Genomic DNA, 22,270 nt, shown 5'->3' on the forward strand with positions numbered 1-22,270 from the left:
AATCTTCTTTTTGACATATTGGCACCAATTAATGCTGTTGGACATCCATAACAAGGATGTCTCTTGTTCGTTTAAAGTGAATAGCTGTCTATGGTGATGATCAGGACCATGGTTCTGGAGGAGGAATTGTCTAAACCTTTCATCCTGTGCTTTCCCCTCCAACTGAAATTGCCCTAAAGCTACTGTTTGACTTACGGCAGAGAGCAAAGACATGGACGTATGTTTTAACCTCCTCATCCCCCACCTCAGTGCAGAAGTCCTGATCAAATTCTCCCCCACTCCAGGCCCCACAATTTCAGAGATCCTGATCACAATTTTCTTCATCACATCTAGTTTGGTCCTTTCTAGTTTCTCACAAGAACTTCATATACCACTTTATGATACAAATGCAGGTGTAATGGTATTGCTTTGAAATAACATAAAAATGAATGCCAAATGATTTGGGGTTTTAAAGGAAAGCTCTAAAGGATTTGTTCAAATATCTAAATGAATTGTGGGTAGCAGGACACTGCAAGCTGGAAGCCAGGACTGCTGTGTGTCGCTTTTCTTCACCACATATTAATTTTGTATGCAGTGAATAATTTATTTTAGGAAAACAGTTCATTACTTTTCAAAAGCAAAAATATAATGTGATGCTTCATGAATATAGTGGGCGCATGTAAATGCTCCTGAGGTTGCAAAATCAATTTGTCTTTTGAATTATTGTAGATCATACATCTCATTTGATATCCTGAGAAGAGTTTTGAAAGACTATTTCAAATATGATGTCTTCTACTGTATGAATATCACAGATATAGATGACAAGGTAATTCTAAAGTGCTGTCATTTGATTAGCTGCAGGAATGAGACTAACAGATGAGATTATTTAACTTAGTTTTTATTCTAATATAAATGTCTATCCCACCAATAAGTCAAAGACTTTCTTTTTGAGATTATTACTTCTTAATTCATACAGCGCCATCAATGTACAAAATGCCTTTACATAGTTACATAGCAAAAAGACAGATCCCCACCTCAAGAAACTTACCATCTAATTTTCAGAAGAAGATGGTTGGAGAGACAGTGAGGAGAGGAGAGAAATACAGAGGCAAGATAGTTGGGCAAATATGGACAAATGGGCAGAGGCTTTGTGTCAGTTCTTGCCCTCCCCTTTTTTTTGGAACTTTGGGGATGTTCTGTAAGATGAACACCAGTTCTAATTTTAATTTTCAAATTGTATCTACTGTATGTGCTTCCTAAACATCTTTTAACTTTTGTGTTACAGATCATAAAAAGAGCAAGGCAAAACTATCTCTTTGAAAAATACACAGAGAAGCAGCCATCAGCAGCACAGCTACTTGAAGATGTCCAGATTGCCTCTGAGGTCAGCTCCTTGACTGTTCTCTTCCATACTTCATGTAGGCAGGAGACTGCTTAGTTGTCTTCCAACACCTTGGATCAGAGGAGGAATCAGCCAGCTGCTTGTTCCTTCTTCTTTTTTCTTTTTGTCCCTCTCTTCAGACTCTGTTCCATCATTGGCCACACACAAGCTCTTTATTTGAAGCCACCACTCTCTGTTCCTAGCAAGGCTAAAATCCTCAAGAGTCCTGCAAGACTCCAAAGACTTGTCCACACTTGGAAGCAGTGTTGCTTCTGCTGGGGACAACCAGAGCTTTACATACCTTGGCTGCTCCTGTTTCCAGCACATTGCCTTCATCCCATCACTGGGACTGAATTCAGTTAATTGGCATTCCCCACATCCAATCATGATCTCCCCCCATGGAAGTGGACACCTTAGTAGTGTCTGCCAGTTTAGAGAGAGACACCAAGCTTTAGTGTCCTAGCCTTATCACCTTTCCTGAGAATACTTTTTGTTGCTACCTTTCTCCCTACTGGCAATCAAACACATTTACTTTATTTGATCTGCAAACCACAAGCATCAGATACAGTGGAGGGTCATCAATACAACCATAACAAAAAAGAGAAAATTGGAAGGGGGCGGAGAGCACAAGATGCATATACGCAAATGGTGTCTTTAAAAATAATGTAACAAAATAATAATCAAAGAGAGACAATTTCGACTCAGAACTCCTCCTCCCTTTCATCATAGAGGGCATAGTTTTGATGGCTGCAGCAAGGAACTTGTCCATATTTTTCTGGAATCTGCTATTAAAATGAAGATTATAAAATTCATCTGTGTCCCCAAGTGTAGAGAATGTAGTGAGGAGATAAAATGGAAACTTACCAGGTATAAGATCTGGTTCTTATTTTCCCATCAGTAGGGTCCCATATTTATCTTCACAGTATGTAATTTTTATATTGCTATTAAAAATGCAACAATGGAGAATGTGGGCTAATGTTTCTACTGAGCTGCTGTCACAAGGACAAACACTTGGGTGACAAGGCAACCCAGTAAACTTGTCTTCCATAACTGCTGATGGCAAGTGTTTAACCTGGCCATTGAAAGTGCTGTCCTATATGAAATTTGAGCAAATCTTTCCATTCTTTCATATCCTCCTGTGACTTTTTATAATTGCATATAAGATTCCAAATTCTTCTGAAAAAAATGGATTATGAAAGCATAATGTTATGTTTAAATAAAGATGTGCTAATTTTTTAAAATTTGTGTAATATTGGGGACCAGAACAACTAGGTTTTTCCTGCTGTGGGATTTGTTATCTTTAAGTCTGGAAGGGGAATGTCCTCATCTTTAATATGGTTGCTCCCCATGAAAATGCCTGGTAATGACCCTCCTCCCTATAGCATGTCTACATTCAATTTTAATTTTGAAACTCTACCATGCAGACATTTGTTGCTGCTTTTCTCTGGATATTTTGCTGACAATTAAACACAAGAAAACTTCTAAGGAATATTTTATAAGATGGCTATGATTTTAATAAGTGATGCTTATTTGTTGCCTTCAGTGTGGTTTTATGTATATTTCATTCATGTTTATTAAATCAGCCTTTTGCAGCTAAGCTACAAGAGACCACTGACCCTGATAAGAAACAGATGCTGGAAAGGATTCAGAGTGCAGTGAAGGCTGCTGTGGAACCTCTAGAAAGTGCACTGAAAAATAAACACTCTGAAGGTCAAGTCAGCAAACATGCTGAGGTCTGTACTGAACGGGCTATTGTGCCCTTAAGCAAATTAAACAGTATCCTTGAGCTCCATTTACTATTTTAGGGTGGGACGTTGCTTCATTGAAACCATTTATATCTGTGAGGTTACATAATTATTTAGTTACATTGGAGTAACTTAACTTTTTTTGCCCAAGTATTGACGGTTAGGCACAACTCTGACGGTCACATGGCAGCAGAGGCCATGTGCACATGTTCACACACACACACACACACACACTAGACTTGTTCATGTGTACAAACACACACTCTGTCTTAGCATTTCCAGTGCTTCCCAGTCTTGTGCTGGGGTAGGAGTGGCTTTAAAGAGCCATATTCCTGCTTTTGAGTGGATCATTCAAGAACAGACAGGGGAAATTCATTTCCCAGTATATTGCTGCTAAACACCACAGCACTAAGATTTGAGAGAAAACATTCTGCCTATTATTTTAAGAGTAAAAGTAGCACTTCCACCCCAGCGCTAAAGAGAGAGAGTGTGTGTAAGTGCTGCTTGTTTCCCAACAAAGTATCCTCTAAGGTCTGGAATCTTTAGGAGTGGCTTTCCAAGACGTATGATAGGTTGTTTCCAGGTGGCAAAACTGGTAACATGCACTCAAGCTTTGGATCCTGGCCCAAATAAATTAATATTATTTAATCACAATAAAGAACACTCTAGTCTTTATCTTGAAAAAGTGCATTGCTGATAATTATGTGTTTTATATATAGATCTATAATTTATTTCTAGGTGTTATTGCAAGAAGCAAAAGATATACTCTCTGAGTGGCTGGACACTAGGTTGGGCAGTCAGGTGACTGACAATTCTATATTTTCAAAGCTCCCTAAATTCTGGGAAGAGGAATATCATAAAGATATGGCAGCTCTCAATGTAAGTATGCACATTGATTCAGCAAAATGTAAAAGCACATGGAAATCTAGTGTTGGTGGTACTTATTTATTATAGTTTCCCTCTCTTGGAAGGCCTAGAAAGCAAACTTATAAAGCTTGTTTATAATTAATGGCTTCACAGTACTGCTCCATGGACACATTTTGATATATATTGATTTGTCAAGATGACACACTAACACTTTTTGCTGGCCGTCTGGTTAGGGCTCTCCCTAGCACTGTGTTTCAAGGTACATAAAATTGTTCTTCATACCTAGGAAGCTGGAATCATGCCAAGACACAAATCAAGACTGATTTTCCTTTCATCAGCAGTTAGAGCAATGATCATGCCTTTCTAACCTTACAGATTATCTTTCATCTTGAGCTCTTGGAAACTGCAGATATGCTTTCAGTATGGTTAATTAGAGCAGATGCCTAGAAATGCTGGGCTTCTGTGTTCAGTTTCTGCCCATTGGTGTGTGCTTGTTTATTTAATTTGCTAATAATAGTAATAGGACTTATTAGTTGCTTGTTACCTAAAAAGGTTTCCAAGTGAGTTATATTTCAAAATAAAGCATAAGTATATTGTACCATAAAGGGGGCGCACAAGGGCAGGAGAATGAGGGAAAGCCCCATTGTGTAAGCAGACATTATTGCTCATGGCTTCCACTGATAGGACTCAGCTGAAACCTGTCCATGAGTTTAAGCAGGCCCCTGAACGCCTATACTGTAATGTTCATTGGAAGCGCAAGCCAAAGGGAAGGTGCCATTACACTTAAAGCTCTGGTGTTGTTGGGCATAAGATAAATCTCAGGAGTATACAGCAATACTCTCTTCAACAAGTCCCTGTTAATTGTGCCACTTGCCTAGTTTTCTATGTGCAAATATAGAACTAATTGCAAAGCAAAGCTGTTGAGAGAGTCTGGTACAAGAAGAGTTGTGAAACAGAGAATATATATTATTTTGTTTGCTTGCTTCTAGGTATTACCTCCAGATGTCTTAACACGTGTTAGTGAATATGTACCAGAAATTGTGGACTTTGTCCAAAGGATTGTAGATAATGGATATGGGTGCGTATAGATTCGTCTCACATTTTACGTGTTATGTAAATCAAGAGAAAATCATCACATGCAGCTCTATGTGTGCTTCACATGTAAGCAGCCCAAATTCTGTTCTAATTAAACCTTTGCCATCAGACCTTAAGGCACAACAAGGCCATATGACGGGGGGGGGGGGGCAATGGAAAGCCATTTTATTTATTGGCAGTCTCAAAGATGCTGTTTCTACATGTTTTGTGTTGCTAGAGCTTCCAAAATCATTAGTAGTCTCCCATCCAGCAAACTTGGAGTAAATCCCATCGAACTTGCCCATCATGGAAAGCAGCGGAAGAAATTCACCTTTAAATACAGTAGTTCCTAGCCAACTGGTGAAATGTATCCACTAATGGATAAGGTGGGGCACTTTTTTTGTGTGTGCCAATTTCACCCTCCTCTTTGCAGGCCCCACCTCCTCCTGAAAATCTGTTCTAGAGGGTTGGGGAGCACTTCAAAACAGATTTTCAGGGCTGACGAGGGCTTCATTGAGAGGCTTTAGCAAAAATCGCACCCAGTTCTCCTTGATCACCACATACCTCATGCTGGAGCAACAGTGAAAGGAGGACAAGTTGCATTCCACCCAATAGTAGGAAAGTATGTGAAACTCTAGAACACTTGGTACAGTTTTGCTTTTTGTCTTCTAGTTATGTGTCCAATGGCTCTGTCTATTTTGATACCATGAAATTTGATGCATCTGAGAAACACTCCTATGCCAAGTTGGTTCCTGAAGCTGTAGGTGATCAAAAAGCACTTCAAGAGGGTGAAGGTAATATTACTGTCAGTCAGGGGCTTTCCAGTGCATACACAAATACAATTTTAAGATTCCTTTCTGAAGGTTACAAATGTTCTTCCTCTTGTTCTCCACAGGTGACTTGAGTATCTCAGTGGATCGTTTAAGTGAGAAGCATTCTCCAAATGACTTTGCTTTGTGGAAATCCTCCAAACCAGGCGAGCCTTCATGGGACTCTCCTTGGGGAAAAGTAAGGACTGTGACTTGGATCAAACAATCCAGCTGCATGGTTGGAAAATGCTTGTGCTCCCATGGAAGGAGGGGGTGGTTGTTTTCCCTCTTTGTCTTTAGTGCCCTATGTCCTCAGTTGTCTGGAACCAGTTTTTATGGGATAAGGTTTGGCTGTAGACCAGGATGGGGGGATTATGCAGCAGGCTCTTTGCATCCAATCCACTATAACTTTGCTCTTTATGCACAGTTTTATATGGAGACTAAAAGTACAGTGGTGCCCCGCAAGACGAACGCCTCGCAAGACGGAAAACCCGCTAGACGAAAGGGTTTTCCGTTTTGGAGGCGCTTCGCAAAACGAATTTCCCTATGGGCTTGCTTCGCAAGACGAAAATGTCTTGCGAGTTCCTGCGGGTTTTTTTTCCTTTTCCCCCCCTTTTCCTAAGCCCTAAGCTGCTTATCAGCTGATCCGCTAAAAGCCGCTAAACCGCTAATAGCGCTAATCCGCTAAGCTGTCAATGGGCTTGCTTCACAAGACGAAAAAACCGCTAGACGAAGAGCCTCGCGGAACGGATTAATTTCGTCTTGCGAGGCACCACTGTAAGTATATTCCATAACATGTAGTCCAGGCTTAAGACATCTCCTGCCGCTACTTTTTTAAATCACGGGGATACAGGTCATATCTTAAGATGCAGGCTGACATCATAATGGACAGATAACTTAAATGTCCTGCCAAAGCATTATGGCCTGGGGTGTCTTGATTCTTAATAATGTTCTGCATCTAATCAAGTCACTGACACTGATAGGATTCTAAAATTTAAATAATAGTTGGCAGGGGTATCGATTATTCCCTTGTAGAAATTTCCACTGAAATGTGCTTTTCAACATATTTTGTTATTTTTCTCCTGTAATCCAAGAATTTTCATAGTGAAAACTCCTCCTACTTTGTTTTTAGCCTGAACCCCTGGCTTATTGCCCTTGCCCCTTTTTCATAGCTGTGCTGTCCTTCTACTGACTTATTTTTTTATTGAAATATGGTGCCCAAAACCAAACATATTCCAGCTGATCTTTTACCCAGCGTTAAGTAATATATAATGTGTTGTTCATCTGAAGTTGAATTTACCTAATTTTAAGACCTGCTAAGGAACAGGTGATTGCTTATTATGTCTTCATATGTAAAAGCACAGAATTTAAAGAGGGTGCATCCCCCCCATACCTGTATATCTGATGGGATACCACAGTTGGGGCTAACACATATACACTTGCATGCACACACCCTAAAAACTAAATTTCATGGTTTTATCAAGAGTCTCTACTTTCAATTAAATTTAGTCAGTTTAGGAACCTCTCCTGGGGGATAAAAATTGTGAAAGGAAAACATAGGTGAGAATGTGATGTGTTGGCTACAAAGTAATACTGAAAAACTTCTTTTAAATGATGATTTTGAATGATTTTAAATGGTGATTTTGAGATGATTTGTCTTGAATTTTTCCATGCACTGATATTCTGTCAGTTGTTTTTAGAGTGTAGCTTTTGATTGACTATTTATTGTGCACTCTGACCTTGTAAAGCCAGATTATTGATTCAGTGCAAAGATTGCCTTAACTGAAGTGCTCCAACAGCAGAGCATGCAGAACTAAGTTCAAGCTGCAAGATAAAAGTTCTGCATTAAAATATCTACTATTAAATCCAGTTAATGAACATTAATAGGCTCATTAACTGGGGAGAACTTTCCTGAACATCATTAATAACCTACTTTATTTCAAAACAGGGCCGTCCGGGATGGCATATTGAATGTTCTGCAATGGCCGGGTCCATTCTAGGAGATTCTATGGACATACATGGAGGAGGCTTTGATCTTCGGTTCCCTCATCATGACAATGAGTTGGCACAATCTGAGGCAGGTGCTCCCATGTTCTAATTCTTACCGTGCTCTGATACCTGCCAGAGAGCTCTCAGGTTCACTTGGCTTTGAGTTGGATGTTTCCCAACTAATAGTTCAGAGAGCACGGAAGTAATTCAATTAAGTAGGCTCTGTTGGCTGTTAAAGGAGAAAATATTATCAAATGTTCACATAAGCAGACTGAAAATAAAAACCATGCTACTGTTGCTAAACTTGGCTTTAAGTGATACTATACTTTAAAATTATCTTAAGTTCTACTTGTAAATATCAGACAATAGTGCTTTTTAAATTCATGCGTTCCTACTGTTTTATTTTGTAATTCAGACATCATAGAAAACCATAGTGAAGCTCCCTGCAGTATGTCTTGGTGTGATGTCTGAATGGGTTGGGTAAAGTAGCCAAATAAGTTATAATCATTGGGTCTGAGCCTAGGGGTCATGCATTTCCTCCTCCCCTCATGCACAAACTACTTCTTTCTCTAGCTTGTCAGGTCCAGATCTTTTATACATTCATCTCACGCAGTGCTTCCCTTCCTAGTCAGGCAAAGAATAGTTTGCCATTGCATCAAGACTTACAAACTATGGTTTGTGTTTGCAATTGAAACCAGACTTGGGAGTAGGTTTCTAATTCTGGGCTAGAAGGCAAGTGCAAATCCTGGTATATCGCAGGAATAGGCAGCATGGTGCCCTCCATATGTTTTGGATAACAACTTCCATCATTCCTTTTTGATTAAAAAAATAGAATTATAATTGACATTATGGTGTCTTAACTTTGGGAGGCAGTAGCAGTGACTAGCAACTGCCACAAAGAGAGCCCCATTTGTAAGGCAACTGTCACTAGGAAAAGAGACCCGGGGGCTTTGTCTCTGGGTCACAATGGCGGAAACATAATACAGGATCTGAAGGTGTTGCTCTGTCAAAGGTTTTGGATTCTAAAGGCTTCCTCCCTCAGTAGTGACAGAACGGCACCTTCCCCAACTGCCTACTTAGTTAAATGAGCTTTCTCTTTATGAGGTTTATCCTATTGTCTGAAGTGCTTGTCGCTTCCAAACTGCATCTCCTTTCTTCATCCACATAGATTTGCTGCGACCTTCTCTGAAGAGAACGGGAAGGTCTTTTGTTGTGGTATCAGGGGCAGGGAAGGGAGTGCTTTGTGTGTACTTAGGAACTTACATACCTTTATGTGATCTTTAGATTGGGGCGGTGGTGTTGAAACTAGTTTCCTCATTCCAGTGGTGCAATCTCGTGGCTCGGCTGAAGTTGCAGTCGCTTGGTACAGGCTGCCTTCTTTTAACCCCCAAGGTTAAGAAAAAGTGTTGTTGCAGTTTGAAGCAGCGATTACTAGAGTCAGGAGCACTTGCTTGCTCTGAGGCGAGCTTCATGAGAAATGAAGCCTGTCTGTTTGATGCATCCGTCGCTCTGTATCCACCAGAGCGGGGAGGTTCAGTGATGCATTGGCCCCTTCTCCACGCTCCAGCACAGTTCTGACTCTGGGAAAGGGGGGCAATGAGAGGCCTATTAACTGGGCTATTTTGCAGTCACAGGGAAGGTCCCAGCCTACTTCTCTGAGAGCTGCTTGAGGAAAATAATAATTATAAATATGGAAGCACAACTACTGCAAAACACATACATTTAGTGCCTATCAATCTCATAAGGTCAAGGGGGAAATTCACTCTGTAGCCTCTTAAATACTTCCAAGCCTCTGCTGTTTGAGAAAGAATATTTATAGATTTTTGACTGCCAAGTGAAATGTGCCTCCACTTTGCCTTCAGTTTTTATCCACACCAAAAAAAGGGGCCAAGGTATCCAGAATTTGGAAAATACTGATGTTAGGAGTCCATAATTCAATCAATAATATGTGTAATGGTAGATAATTCATCCTACAATTGTATCATGTTTCAAACTGAAGAGAGAAGTGTGTTGGAGTGGGGCTATGTAAATGGGAGATTGAAGCATTTTTTTCACTCTCTCTCCCCATACAGCTGTAATCTAATAGATATCTGTATTATATGATCCTCCCCCATGTGTTTTTAGGCATATTTTGAAAATGATCACTGGGTTCGCTATTTCCTCCACACCGGGCACCTGACAATTGCTGGTTGTAAAATGTCCAAATCTTTGAAAAACTTTATTACAATAAAAGATGCACTTAAAAAGCACACAGGTAAGATATAAATATATACATATATTTAAGGAAAGAACACTTTCCATTATTTTATTTTTTTAAATCATTTTTGAGACCAGTTAATGATTAATCTGACTGATTTTTTTTCATTTATGAAAATTTCTTTTCTATTGTCTTTGGCACCATGGTTTCTACTGTAGTCCCATATCCTCCTACTCTTTTCCATTTTCTTTTTAAAACTCTCAACAGCTCGGCAATTACGGCTGGCTTTTCTTATGCATTCCTGGAAGGATACGCTAGACTATTCCAACAACACCATGGAGTCTGCTATTCAGTATGAGAAATTCATGAATGTAAGTTTACTTCCCCTCTTCATGTTTTCTGCTGTACAAATTTTGGGTTGTAATAATGTGATGTACCAGGTGTTTTCTTCTGCTGACTAAATATGTATAATATATGTGCTCAGGTTTAGCAGGTTGGCCTGTCGTTTTTTTAATCTCTTACCAGATCTGCACTCCAAATCTAGGTTTTGCAAACCATTTTTAAAAGCTCCTGTATCCATTCACCAATTCTCTCATCCCCAAATCTGCTCAAAACAACTTGGTCAACCTAATGTGCTTGATATATCCTATATTTGCATATATATTGTGGTAAAACAATAGTAACCAACAGGAAACTTAGTAGTAGTAGTAAGTTAAATAAAAGATCTCTCTTGGAAAGGTATCCTTCAGACTGTAATGGGCAGTGGCATGGGGGGGGAGTAGGATGTAGGCCATCATTATCCTGTTTTTGCCTGAGACCTGATGAAGGGTCTTGAATTTCGTTAATTGCAAACACCATTGGCTTTTTTGTTAATGTGTCATATCACATTATGCTAAGTCACAGCATAGACAAAAATCAGCTTGACAGCAGGTAATAGAAAAGTTGCTTTTCTTGGCAGATGCAGGGTATATCTTGTTCTTGGCTGAAAGTGAGTCTGATATGAGTATTGAAATAGCTAACTGGACAGTATACTTTGCAACAGGAAGACTTCAGATTGTGGGCTCTTTCCCTCCCCCTTTTAGGAGTTCTTTTTAAATGTGAAGGACATCCTTCGGGCCCCCGCTGATGTGACAGGCCAGTTTGAAAAATGGGAAAACCAGGAAATAGAGCTGAATAAAAGGTGAGTGAGAAACCTGTTTTCCCCCTCCTTTCTTCATGAATAGACATTTGTATATTCATGGTAATGGATCCCATTTTTCAAACTGGCATTTCCTTTTGGTGCAAGCAAGGTCCTGATAATCTTGCATTTCTACAACACTTTCCCCTGGATCTCAGTTACTTGTTAATTCACATAGCAATCAGACTGCTTGTGGTGCAGATCCTAGATCCTTTCACGTGCTTTCTGACTATTTTTCTTAGTTCCTCACATAGATGTGTTTCCTTGCTTATTTTTACTATACACACCCACACTGCATCCCAAAAGCTAAATTCTGAAACCTGCATAAATTAGGAACATGAAACAACTTTATATCATTGTATTTGTTTTGCATACTTTATTCTGTCATGCATGCGTAAATAGAGCACTGGGGGTTATTAAAGGCAGACCCCTGACACTGGGAATTTCCTCTACCCTTTCTTGGCTTCTGCAATTTATTATGCACTGACCACACATTTCTTATTTTTGTTTTCATCACCTCAGGGATTATAAATGGTTGTTTTAAAATAATACCTGAAAACCAAACTTCTCAGAATGTACTCAGTCTCAATAGACTTGACTTACTGGCTTGTGGATTGCAGCTAGATACTTAGGTTTTCTATTCAAACACCTAACTGTTTTGTTAATCCTGATGCTTTAAATGGCTGTATTAGGATGTCAAGGTAAACTATGGTTAATTGTGAAAACAACCCACAGGGAACTTCAGACTTTATGCAGACTTGCTTTTGCATCTGGTTTTGATTAACCACACCTTAGCCCTGCATCCAAACCTTAAACTGTGGTTCAACTAATTATGATTGATTGAAACAATCCAACTTTCTTAACTCATGATCTAAAGTTGGTTTGTTGACCACAGTTTGTCTGGTTTTGACAACATGACACACTGCAGTTAATCAGAAACAGAAGCAAAAGCTTCTGAACTTCTGATTGCCACATCAGAGGGATGAAGAACACAAGCCCCAGGCTTGTACCTGTCATGATTTCTGAATGCCACTAATAAATCTTATAGTACTTACTGTAATTCATCAGAGGAGTCAGAGGAGTGCTACATTTACAGATTTGATTGGCAGGATTGTTAAAATAAAATGCTGTCTCTGTAATATAAATGTTTTCTGTTTTTTAGCACCATTATATCATATTCTCTTAATGGATTTGCTTTTCTTGTGTTTTTCTTCTCTGATAACTTTCTCTCTCTCTCTTTTGTAATTTTCCATGCTTCAGTCCATAACGCTCTTCATATTTCTTATCCTTCATTTACCTGGCAAGTTGTTTGATTCTTTTCTCTCCTTCCAAAGCTGGTTTCAAGATCTGTTTTTTCCCCCAGTATGTACTCTGAAATGCAAGAGAGAAATGGTGTATGTGGGAGTCTAGTGAGATACTAACTATTTCTTGTATTTCTTGCTCAATTTCTAACTGCTGCTAAAGGAGTCTTTCATGTAAATATGCAATTTCCTGACTTGTGCCACTTGAACCTGAGTTTAGATATGGCAGGAGGAGTGTACAAGCCTGGAGGTAGGGTTGGCTTGTTTTCATCATGGTAAACCATCGTTTATCATGACATCTGAATGTTGCCACCAAGTATGTGGTAGGGCTTTTCTCTCCCACTATCTGACTGTTCAGGTTTTACCTTAGCAAGCAAAGTACTGAAATGAATTTGGCTTTCTTTTATCCATGGAATACTGCAATCTTTGACTGAAAACCATTAAGCATGACACAAATGACATGTTGGTCCTTCTTTGTTTCCCTGCCCTCCTTGGCTAGTTTTTATGACAAGAAGCTAGCAGTCCATGAAGCCTTGTGTGACAACATTGATACACGCACAGTCTTGGAAGAAGTGCGATCGCTGGTCAGTCAGTGTAATTCCTACATTGCTGCAAAGAAGACTGCGAGGCAAATGCCAAATAGAATGCTGCTGGAAAATATAAGCCTCTATCTTACACAGATGTTCAAGGTATGGGATTTTCACAAAACCTTTGAAACTGCTGCATGCGTGTTGTAACTGTGTGTGAATGTGTCAGCCTTTTCACTGTTTAGATAAGACTCCAGTCATTCCTGACCGTGAGCCAAGCTGGAGATGTTTGTGGTTGCAGCCCAGCAACTTCTGGAGGGATTCCCCTACCACAAGGAAATAATTGTGACAAAAATGTAGCACTTTTGAAAGAAGGATTAGCTATCAGTATAAAATGGTGGTAGTACTTGAATTGTTTGCAAAGTTTTGCTGTTTCCTGCACATAGATAAATGGCCATCAAGCACTGCTATGCAAAGATCGTAGAAATATTGCAGTCCCCTGTACTTCCAGGAGGCCATGCTATGAGCAATGTTTACTCTTGGAAATAATGTCTTAATTGCAGCTCCAACCCAGTGCAGATAGTGTCCAGCAAACTCATTTGCCCAGCAAAGTTTTGTTCCCAGCCTTTGGGGCTGGATTTTCTGTCAGTGTTAAAGTATCTGCTGCTGCGTGTTTTTTCAGTTTGTTTTGTGTTTCACTCGCATAGGTGTTCGGTGCTATAGAAAGCGATGAGGCTATTGGATTCCCAGTTGGAGGAAGTGCCCAAAACTTAAACGTAAGTTGTAGGGAAATTTTACTAGGGCAATCTCAACTCTGCTCACGGCTTTCAGAAAGATTGATTACATGCTGAAGCTTAGCCACTTTTTCTGCTCATACGAATATAAAATTCTGCAGTAAAACTGAATCACAGAATTACTTCAATTGCATTTAGGTAAGAGAGAAGAATTATATTTGTCTGTGAGAGCATAGCAAGGAAGGGCCAGAGTTCAGTTGTTGAGCCAAAGCTTTGCTTGCGAAGGTCATATCTAGATAGGGCTGGGAGGGACTACTGCCAGAAACCCTGGACAGCCGCTGCTGGTCAGAGTAGTCAATACTGAGCTGGGATTGGCCAGTGATCTGACTTGGTAGAAGATAGCGTCTTACAGGCGGCATTCAACCAACGAGCCCTGCCAGCAGAAGTGTAAGGACTTTGTCTCTTCTCCTCTCTCCCACCCCACCCAAATTGATTCTTGGGGGTGGTCAGGAAAACCCCCAGAACAGCACACGGGGGGTTGGGGGTGGAGGGCAGATAGCTCCATCAGGCAAGCAGAAATGGTTGTGCTGATGGAGCAATCTGCTTAGTGTTATACTGAATTGCTCCCAAGGTTCCTATGCTTCCTAGCAGTATTTTCAGGGGAAACCAGAAAGAAATGAGTTGAATCTCAACTAATGGACAAAATGTTTCATTCTGCAGCTTGAATCTACAGTGATGCCATACCTACAGGTTTTGTCCGAGTTCAGAGAAGGTGTGCGGCAAATTGCCCGAGAAAAGAAAGGTAATGTTAATTCTGTGCTTTTTTTACAAATAGAAATCTCCACAAATGTTGCAATTGTCTTATGAAATGTCATTTTTATTTGTACCGTAGTGTTGTTTTTTTCCTCACACTTGTTCATCTGCATGCTCAATATGGGTGTGGGCACATAGACGCATGTACTCTTCAAAACTCTTACAGCCAAAAACTAGGGAGGTGTCTGCCTGCATTTGCCTTGCGTTTTACTTGCGTATGAGTCTGGGCCAGCTCTGCCATTAACCAGATTGAGGCAGCTGATTATGCAAGTCATGAAAGGGCAGCAAATCATTTATTTATTACTACCGTATTTTACTGCTGGGATGGAGCAGGCGCTTGTTGGATTTTCTGCCATAGGTGCCAAGAAAGAAGACAGCTTTCCTCTGTATCTTGACTTTGGATCAGGATGGAGAATGTGCCATTTGTTGTTTCACCTCAGATAGCAAAGTTTCTTGGACCAACCCTGGTGTGAATGTCTCTGTATGCAAATGTGTTTACATATATGTGTTTGCCGTGTTCTTAACAGATGAAAGTAAATGATGGCCCTTTGTATTGTGAGTTTTCAGAATGCCGCTTAACATTATTCCATAGGATATACCAATTAAAACTTGTGTGTTTTGACAGAAAAATCCCCATAATGTATGTGCTTTGCTTTTGAAAAATACATAGAATTTCTCCTAACTGCATAGTAGTAATCTTACTGTGGTATGTCAGGGGTTGTCTTCCCTCAGTTATATTCCTCTGGAGGCATATTTTTGAAGCTGGAAAAGAAAACCTGTGTATTCCGTGGTTATATTTGATAGTGCCTTAGGAGCTAGTACTTAAACTTGGGGTGTGTGAGTCCATCACTTCCTGCAGCAATGCATGAATAAGACTGAGGGGCAGGTGAATCTCATCAAAAGGCAAAGGGCCCTAACCAGCGTTCATTACAACTTCCTATAAAACTCTGAGCTGAGGCAATGCGCCTTCTTATCCTCTTATTTTCAGACATTGCAGAGCCTCATCATTTATATGTGGAAAGCTTTCTTTCTTTCTTGAGAGAGAGAGAGAATTGGAGTTTCAGCAAAGTATTCGCTCAAACATGGATCATGAAGCGGAGGTTTTTAATTGTGGGATATTAAAATGCCAAGCAAATAAAATTTCCTTTATCACTGGTACAAGAAGAGTAGACACCAGAAACCCTGAGAGCAACACTGGCCATTCTTAGCAGGGAACTGATTTGCTTTTTTTATGTTCTAGTGATAACGCACAGTGAATGAAAGAAAGCTACCCCCCTCAGATAATTTGATAGCTGTACATTGAAAAGAATTTTCCCCTCAAATGAAGCCTTGCCAAGGAATGTCAGTTGGGTTTTCTTTTCAGCTCCTTCCTTTGAGAATAAGGAACTTCAAATCATGAGTTCAGTCACCAAACAATTGTGTTGGCTCGCTGGAGCAAAAGTGGTGACCTCCATACTGGTGCACCTATAGAAATCTAATAATCTTCTACATAGTTGTGTTGGTTATAAGTAATCAAATTCATTTATGTACATGCAAGAACAGTGTGCATGCAGACGGGGTGGTACTTGTTTTGATATATCTCTCTCCTCTGCATTGCACCACCAGCAGCATTTGAGGGTGAAAAAACCCTTGTGGTTCAGAAGTTTGTGGCTGTGCAATTGGAGGAAGGAGACTGCTGTACTGAAGCAGATTGTAGTTGAGCATGCCTTTCATCAGGATTTGGCACATGCTCTTCTATGGATTATCACTAAAACCTTCTGTCTTTGATGTCCCTTTGAAAACACAATGTTGGCACACATTAGTCCTGAAGTAATTCCTGATGCCAGAATATTAATTCTTCAGAAAATATAATACCTTGGATAATATTCTCACCCTCCGCATAATGGGGGGTTTTTATACACCCATCTCTCATTCTCCTCTGCCAAGAAGGAATTTTCTCCTCTTTGCCGCTAAAGTTTAATTATTCATAGTTTTAGGCTGGTGAATATTTATAACTCAGGGAGACATCAATGCAGAGCAACTGCAGAGAATACCTTCCTTCCAGAGCACTTATAGCTTTTTCTTCACCTGTTCCTGACAATACTTTTCAGCGTGTATTTAAAAAGGATTTTTTTAAAACTCTCTAGTTTTTATTGAACTACTGGGGATGAAGATATTATTTTGATATTTATTAAATTTGTTAGTCACTTTATCTTGTCCAGGGCAACCCAAACAACTTAAAACCAGGCAGACAGAAAAAAACCTCACACAGATACATTAAAACAGAGGAAAACATAATCAATTAAAAACATCCCGCCCACTTCTAAAAGACCTATTATTATTAAGATACGCAGGCTTGGAGGCAGGCAAGCAGACTTTAAATCACTATAAGAGGCTAATAGTTCTAACGAAATAGATATCTCTACCTGTTATGTGGAATGGGGAAGAACTGGCTAATGCCCCAGTTCACCTCAACCTTTTTTAATGAGTTGATAGCTTATGCTGTAGTACTTATAATCCTATGTCACTCTAGGGGACTTTTGACTTTTGCTTTTCAAGATGGAGGTTCAGTGAAAAGGAAGGATGGGGAGGAAAGCAGAGACAAGGACTAAAGAGTTGAGGGTGGGGAGAAAATCATATGTATTTCTGCTAGCAATTAAATCCCACTTTGTTCCAAGGACCTACTCCCTAGCACATGTGTTTAGGACTGAAGAAGGAGAACAGCAACTGTGGAGTTCTCCCCCACCCCATAGCATAGTGGAATTGGAAATGTCATTCATCCAAAAGGGGGAGAGCAAACCCATTGCTCTATGACATAATAAAATGTGGTGTTCCCTTCTCATAAAACTTCCACCTGACTAAAAGATAAGAACTTTTGCAGATGTTCATATTAATGGTTTCTTCTTATTCTTTGTAATTGTAGTGTTTGAAGTTCTGCAGCTATGTGATTCTCTTCGAGATGATGTCCTTCCCGAGCATGGAGTTCGGTTTGAAGATCATGAAGGTAATTAAGTTGGAAATCAAACTGGGCTCCAGTCTTGCTTTTGACAAGTTAGTACATCCTGGTGTCTGTTTCCAACTAACAGTAATGAGGCGCAGTAACAAAATGAATGAGCTTTGTCAAGCACCCTGGACTCTTAAAAGATGCAATGCTAAATACATTTATGTAGAAGTGGCATTTCAGTAGGATTTTCTTCCAAGTAAATATGGTGATGATTTGGATGTGAAATAGACACAACAGCAAATAATAGCAGCAAGAAATCATAGATTTCTCAAACTTTTGCCCATCTTTTTCCAAGAGTTGTCCATCAATTAAGGTTAAGTGAGTTCTGCCTTTGGTGTTCAGCAGTGTGATGTATATTTTAAATAGCTGCAGAGGAGTTCAGCAGCATCTAGAGGGCCACACGTTTCCATCCCTGGTGTGTATCACTGGGATAAATACTTTAAAGTAGTAATATATATGATCATTTATTCCTTGTAATGCTTTTATTGTAGGACTCCCAACTGTGGTCAAGCTAGTGGACAGAGACACCTTACTAAAAGAAAGAGAAGAGAAGAAAAAGGTTATACGTTATTTGAACTAGTTTCTGTCTAGATGTGCCTAATTTTTGTCTAACGTCATTTGGGATGGTCAGAGGAATATAGCCTGCATCAGTCTCCTTCCACAAGCACAGCTTCTGCTGGGAATTTTGGACTTTCTAGACCCCACCAACCATGCAAAGACCTCCTGTAGCAATTGATGGGGCGAGGCAGCACTGCTCACTTGGCTTCCCAATAGGGATACAGCCTGTTAGGGGGAGGGGCAAGGTGGCAGGCACGTGGTTTGGGTGCAGTGATTGTAGAGCTATATTGGCTCCACTGCCCTACTGGCGCTTTGCCAGTCGCCTTGCCCCTCCGACCCCCCTGTAATCTGTGGCAATCCTGGCATTTGTAAACCAGGTAAACTCCTGTAATTAAGACACAATCATCTGACCAAAGGACTTTAACATGGCCAGTGTTCCAAACTCCTTTCTTTCCTTTTAAAAAGCTCTACAATTTTTCCTGGCTTTTGCTTATCAGAGTTTCTGAATAAGAGAACTCTAGGATTCTCTTGGTATGTTCACTCATTGGAGCTGACAAGTGCCATCTTCAGAGAGAAAAATGAACAAAAATCCTGTCATTTATAAGCAAGTAAAATAAAAGTTACTTCCCATTTATAGATGTAGCCCTCAGTGGTGATGCACTCCTATAAAAATAATGACACCATTCTCCCCACCCACCTAACAAGTACCTTCCGACATAAATCTTGAGATTACTACATTAGCACACATACTATTTTTATTGCATTATGGTGAGCCTTGGGACGTGCATATGAATGAGGAACATGCAGAGCTGGTGATTTTAATTCCCTCAAAAGTCAAAGACTGGTTGTTCTGGATAGAACTTTGTAAAGCTAACAGCTTAATTAGGATCCTGCTGTATAAAACATAGCTGTGGATGATTTGCTAATAAAATGCTCAGTGATTTACTTCTGTATTTTTTAAATCCTGATGTTGCTTTTCAAATTCTTTTTCCATAGATTGAAGAAGAGAAAAAAAGGAAGAAAGAAGAGGCAGCTAGAAAGAAACAGGAACAGGAGGTAAAGTAACCAAATACTTTTTAAATATACATTTTAAAGGTTGGTTTTAATGGCACTGATGTCAGGCGAGAAAAGGCATGTTTCAGGCTTTATCTTCCGTTTATGTCACCTACTCCTCTGTTATGTGAGCTGCAAAGCAGAGCCAAAATGTTAGAGAGACCTTAAGCCACACAGCCCCTCAACACATAAACCCCTGAACCACCTTTTGCCCCAGCAGCCGTTCCCAAACCATTGAGTACTTTGGTAGACCTACAGCATGAATGACACTCACTCAACTGCTCCAGCATCCAACAGATGCCAAAGACACCCTCTTTCCAGAACCAACAGTATAATATTAGCAGAGAGTGAGATGCGGAGAGACCTGCCCAGCCAACTCTCTGCTTATAGCCATTTATTCCAAACATTTTATGTTGGAATCTTTCAGGAGAGAACATTGGGTTTTGCTACCAAACACAAGGAAATGGCTTCTCAGTTGTGTGGGGTGGCTTTATCAACAGGCAAAACTGAATCTGCTTCAGTCACAGCCTGGTAGCCCAAATATGCTGTATATTCTCTGCTACCACCACCCCAATCTCTCCACCCCTACCATGTATACATAGCCTATTTTTGTTCCTGGCGTATGCTTTGATCATCTGCAAAATGTTCATGTTTTGCTAGGCCTCTGTCTTCTATAGAGTCAACATATTGCTGGGTTGCATTTAGAATGGCTCTTCTGTGACCTTCTATAGTGTTATGGAGGATCCCTCCAACTCAGCTTTTCAAGGGGCATAGGGAGCTGCAGGCAGGAGGAGGGATCACTAGAATTTCTCCTCCCTACTCCTTTCCACCAATGGGAGTGTCTTGTAAGCACACCTCCTGCTTGGATCTGGATCGAGTTCAATATATTTAAAAACTCTTATCATCAACACCACAAGTGCACAGAGCAGCATCTCTTTAAAAGGGGAATGTCTTACCAATAGAAAGCTAAAATAGCAAGTGTCTCTTAAAACTTTACCAGACATTTGCTTTGCAAGTTGTTCTCGCATCTTGCAATACATGGTATGAGAAAATGGGGAAATTAAATAAAAACACAGGTTTCAGCAGATTTTGAAAATACTTTTGTATTCAGGACCCAAACCAGTTTTAAATCCAAAGACTTATATGCTTTTCTGACAGCCTTTTGTGGGGGCGGGTTGTGTCTTAGGAAGGATGAGCATCAGAGTATTAGCTTAAATTTGTTTTCAGGAATTGTTTTGATGTAGGAGGTTAATACTGGCTGTGATATTCATGTATTCCAGAGTTGTAACACTTTTTAAATATATTGCAGGCAGTAAAATTGGCAAAAATGAAAACCCCCCCAGGAGAAATGTTTAAATCGGAGCATGACAAGTATTCCAAATTTGATGAAAATGTAAGCATTACTGCAATTTTTCTTCCTTGAACATTGTATCCTGGGGAAAGCTGCTAATTCAATCCTGGACAATTTAGATAGATAGATAGATAGTAAGCATTATTTTATTAACATTTGTGTAGCACTTTTAAGTGATCCAAGGGCTTTACGTGCATTATCTAATTGCAATCCTTAGAACACACTGTAAGGCAAGGCAGTATTATTATCCCCTATATTGTATATTGGCTGAGAGTTCATGGCTAGAGCTCAACCACCACACTACACCAGCTATACAACCTATGCACGTTTATGCAGAAGTAAACTCTACTGAATTCAATGGGACTTGCTCCCAAATAATTCTGCATCATATGAAAGCATGTGAGTCTTTTGTTACAGCCACAAATTCTAGAGCCTTTTCATATTTGTAACTTTGGCACATTTTTCACCCCTCTTCAATGAGGATGCATGTCTATGGTTTTCTGTGCATGTAAAGGAAAATAGTGATAAGGCAGGTGAGTCCTAACAACCCTACCTCCTGCACCTAGAGGAGACAGACATGTTGACTACTAACTGATGCTTAATAAGGAGGTTCAGCCTTAAACTCTTCCAAATCATTTCCTAACTTGATGTGTTACTGCTTTTTTCAGAATCTTTTGGAGTTACATATGTGGTTTATTGGGCTTGAATAAATAAGCAAAGAACCCAGGTTTTTATTTTTCTTGTTGATAATGCCTAATTACTGGTGAAAAGGGATAATGCTATTGCATTACCACAGCAGAAAGAAACAAAAACGTTGAGATAACATGGTCCAAAGATAATGAATTAATGTTTTCCAGGGGTTTCCAACTCATGACACAGAAGGCAAAGAACTCAGCAAAGGTCAAACAAAGAAACTAAAGAAACTCTATGAAGCACAAGAAAAACTGTACAAAGAATATCTTCAAATGGTTCAGAATGGAGTTGCAAACTGAGAACAAAGCTTGGACAATCTGCTTCTTAAATAAAATATACAGCTGGATAAACTTTGTGAGGGGAAATGCGTTTTCACTGGGCTTTAACTTTCCATATTGTGCTGAACAAAAAGTAACGCTGCAATCCTATACACACATGGGATTAAGTCCCATTGAACACAATGAGACTGACTTCTGAGTAAACATGCATAGGATTGCACGGTTAATATCACCTTGTTTAAAAAGTCAATAAAAGTTTTGTTAGTTAAATAAGGTTCTGTAATATTTTTATGTGATACAAGTCAATAAACTATTTGCTAACTGTCCCTAAGAAGATTTTTTTGGGGAAATAGAGGTGCGTAGGGGGAGGGGGGATCAGAGACAGTGTCCTTTCCATCTCTACCATCTGTAGCAGCATCCATGGACTTTTGCTCCATGGAACTCTGGATTCAACCCCTTAACTTTAGCTGGTCTTGTATCTTTTGTGAGAAGTCATTCAAGCCAAACTCACAATGTCTCAATTCATCTGTTAAAACTATGGGGAGAATTCTGTTTGTAATATGGATAGTACATGCGCTTAGCTTTGCTCAACAGAAGCAGTTTTTACATGTGCTTAACTTGGGTAACCAAGTGCTGCCTCTGACATTTACTTTCTGAACTTTAAGCCTAAGAATACACCTGCTTCAATTCATTTCCTCTATGGGGACCCCACAAATGCCATGTCTTTCCCCCCTTAGTTTTGTTGCTCCTTTTGAGGAGCT

The 22,270-nt window shown here is 39.8% G+C and overlaps 1 protein-coding gene across 1 annotated transcript in view; it reads left to right on the forward strand.

Annotated features, from left to right (window-relative positions):
- The window catches only part of CARS1 (cysteinyl-tRNA synthetase 1), a 40,947-nt gene extending 19,112 nt beyond the window's left edge, over nt 1-21,835 (forward strand). The window contains exons 5-23 of the mRNA XM_081842660.1: nt 709-805; nt 1,265-1,363; nt 2,944-3,093; nt 3,844-3,984; nt 4,962-5,050; nt 5,719-5,840; nt 5,942-6,054; nt 7,804-7,932; nt 9,969-10,098; nt 10,309-10,412; nt 11,124-11,221; nt 13,019-13,208; nt 13,754-13,822; nt 14,501-14,582; nt 17,496-17,576; nt 18,068-18,135; nt 19,131-19,190; nt 20,497-20,580; nt 21,396-21,835. Of these exons, the coding sequence (XP_081698786.1) occupies nt 709-805; nt 1,265-1,363; nt 2,944-3,093; nt 3,844-3,984; nt 4,962-5,050; nt 5,719-5,840; nt 5,942-6,054; nt 7,804-7,932; nt 9,969-10,098; nt 10,309-10,412; nt 11,124-11,221; nt 13,019-13,208; nt 13,754-13,822; nt 14,501-14,582; nt 17,496-17,576; nt 18,068-18,135; nt 19,131-19,190; nt 20,497-20,580; nt 21,396-21,530 (2,041 nt within the window). The 3' untranslated portion in view covers nt 21,531-21,835. The remainder of the gene's footprint in view (nt 1-708; nt 806-1,264; nt 1,364-2,943; nt 3,094-3,843; nt 3,985-4,961; nt 5,051-5,718; nt 5,841-5,941; nt 6,055-7,803; nt 7,933-9,968; nt 10,099-10,308; nt 10,413-11,123; nt 11,222-13,018; nt 13,209-13,753; nt 13,823-14,500; nt 14,583-17,495; nt 17,577-18,067; nt 18,136-19,130; nt 19,191-20,496; nt 20,581-21,395) is intronic.
- Nucleotides 21,836-22,270: the final 435 nt, after the last annotated feature.

The sequence above is a fragment of the Podarcis erhardii genome, assembly GCF_964252035.2.
Source record: "Podarcis erhardii genome assembly, chromosome: 1".
NCBI lineage: Eukaryota > Metazoa > Chordata > Lepidosauria > Squamata > Lacertidae > Podarcis > Podarcis erhardii.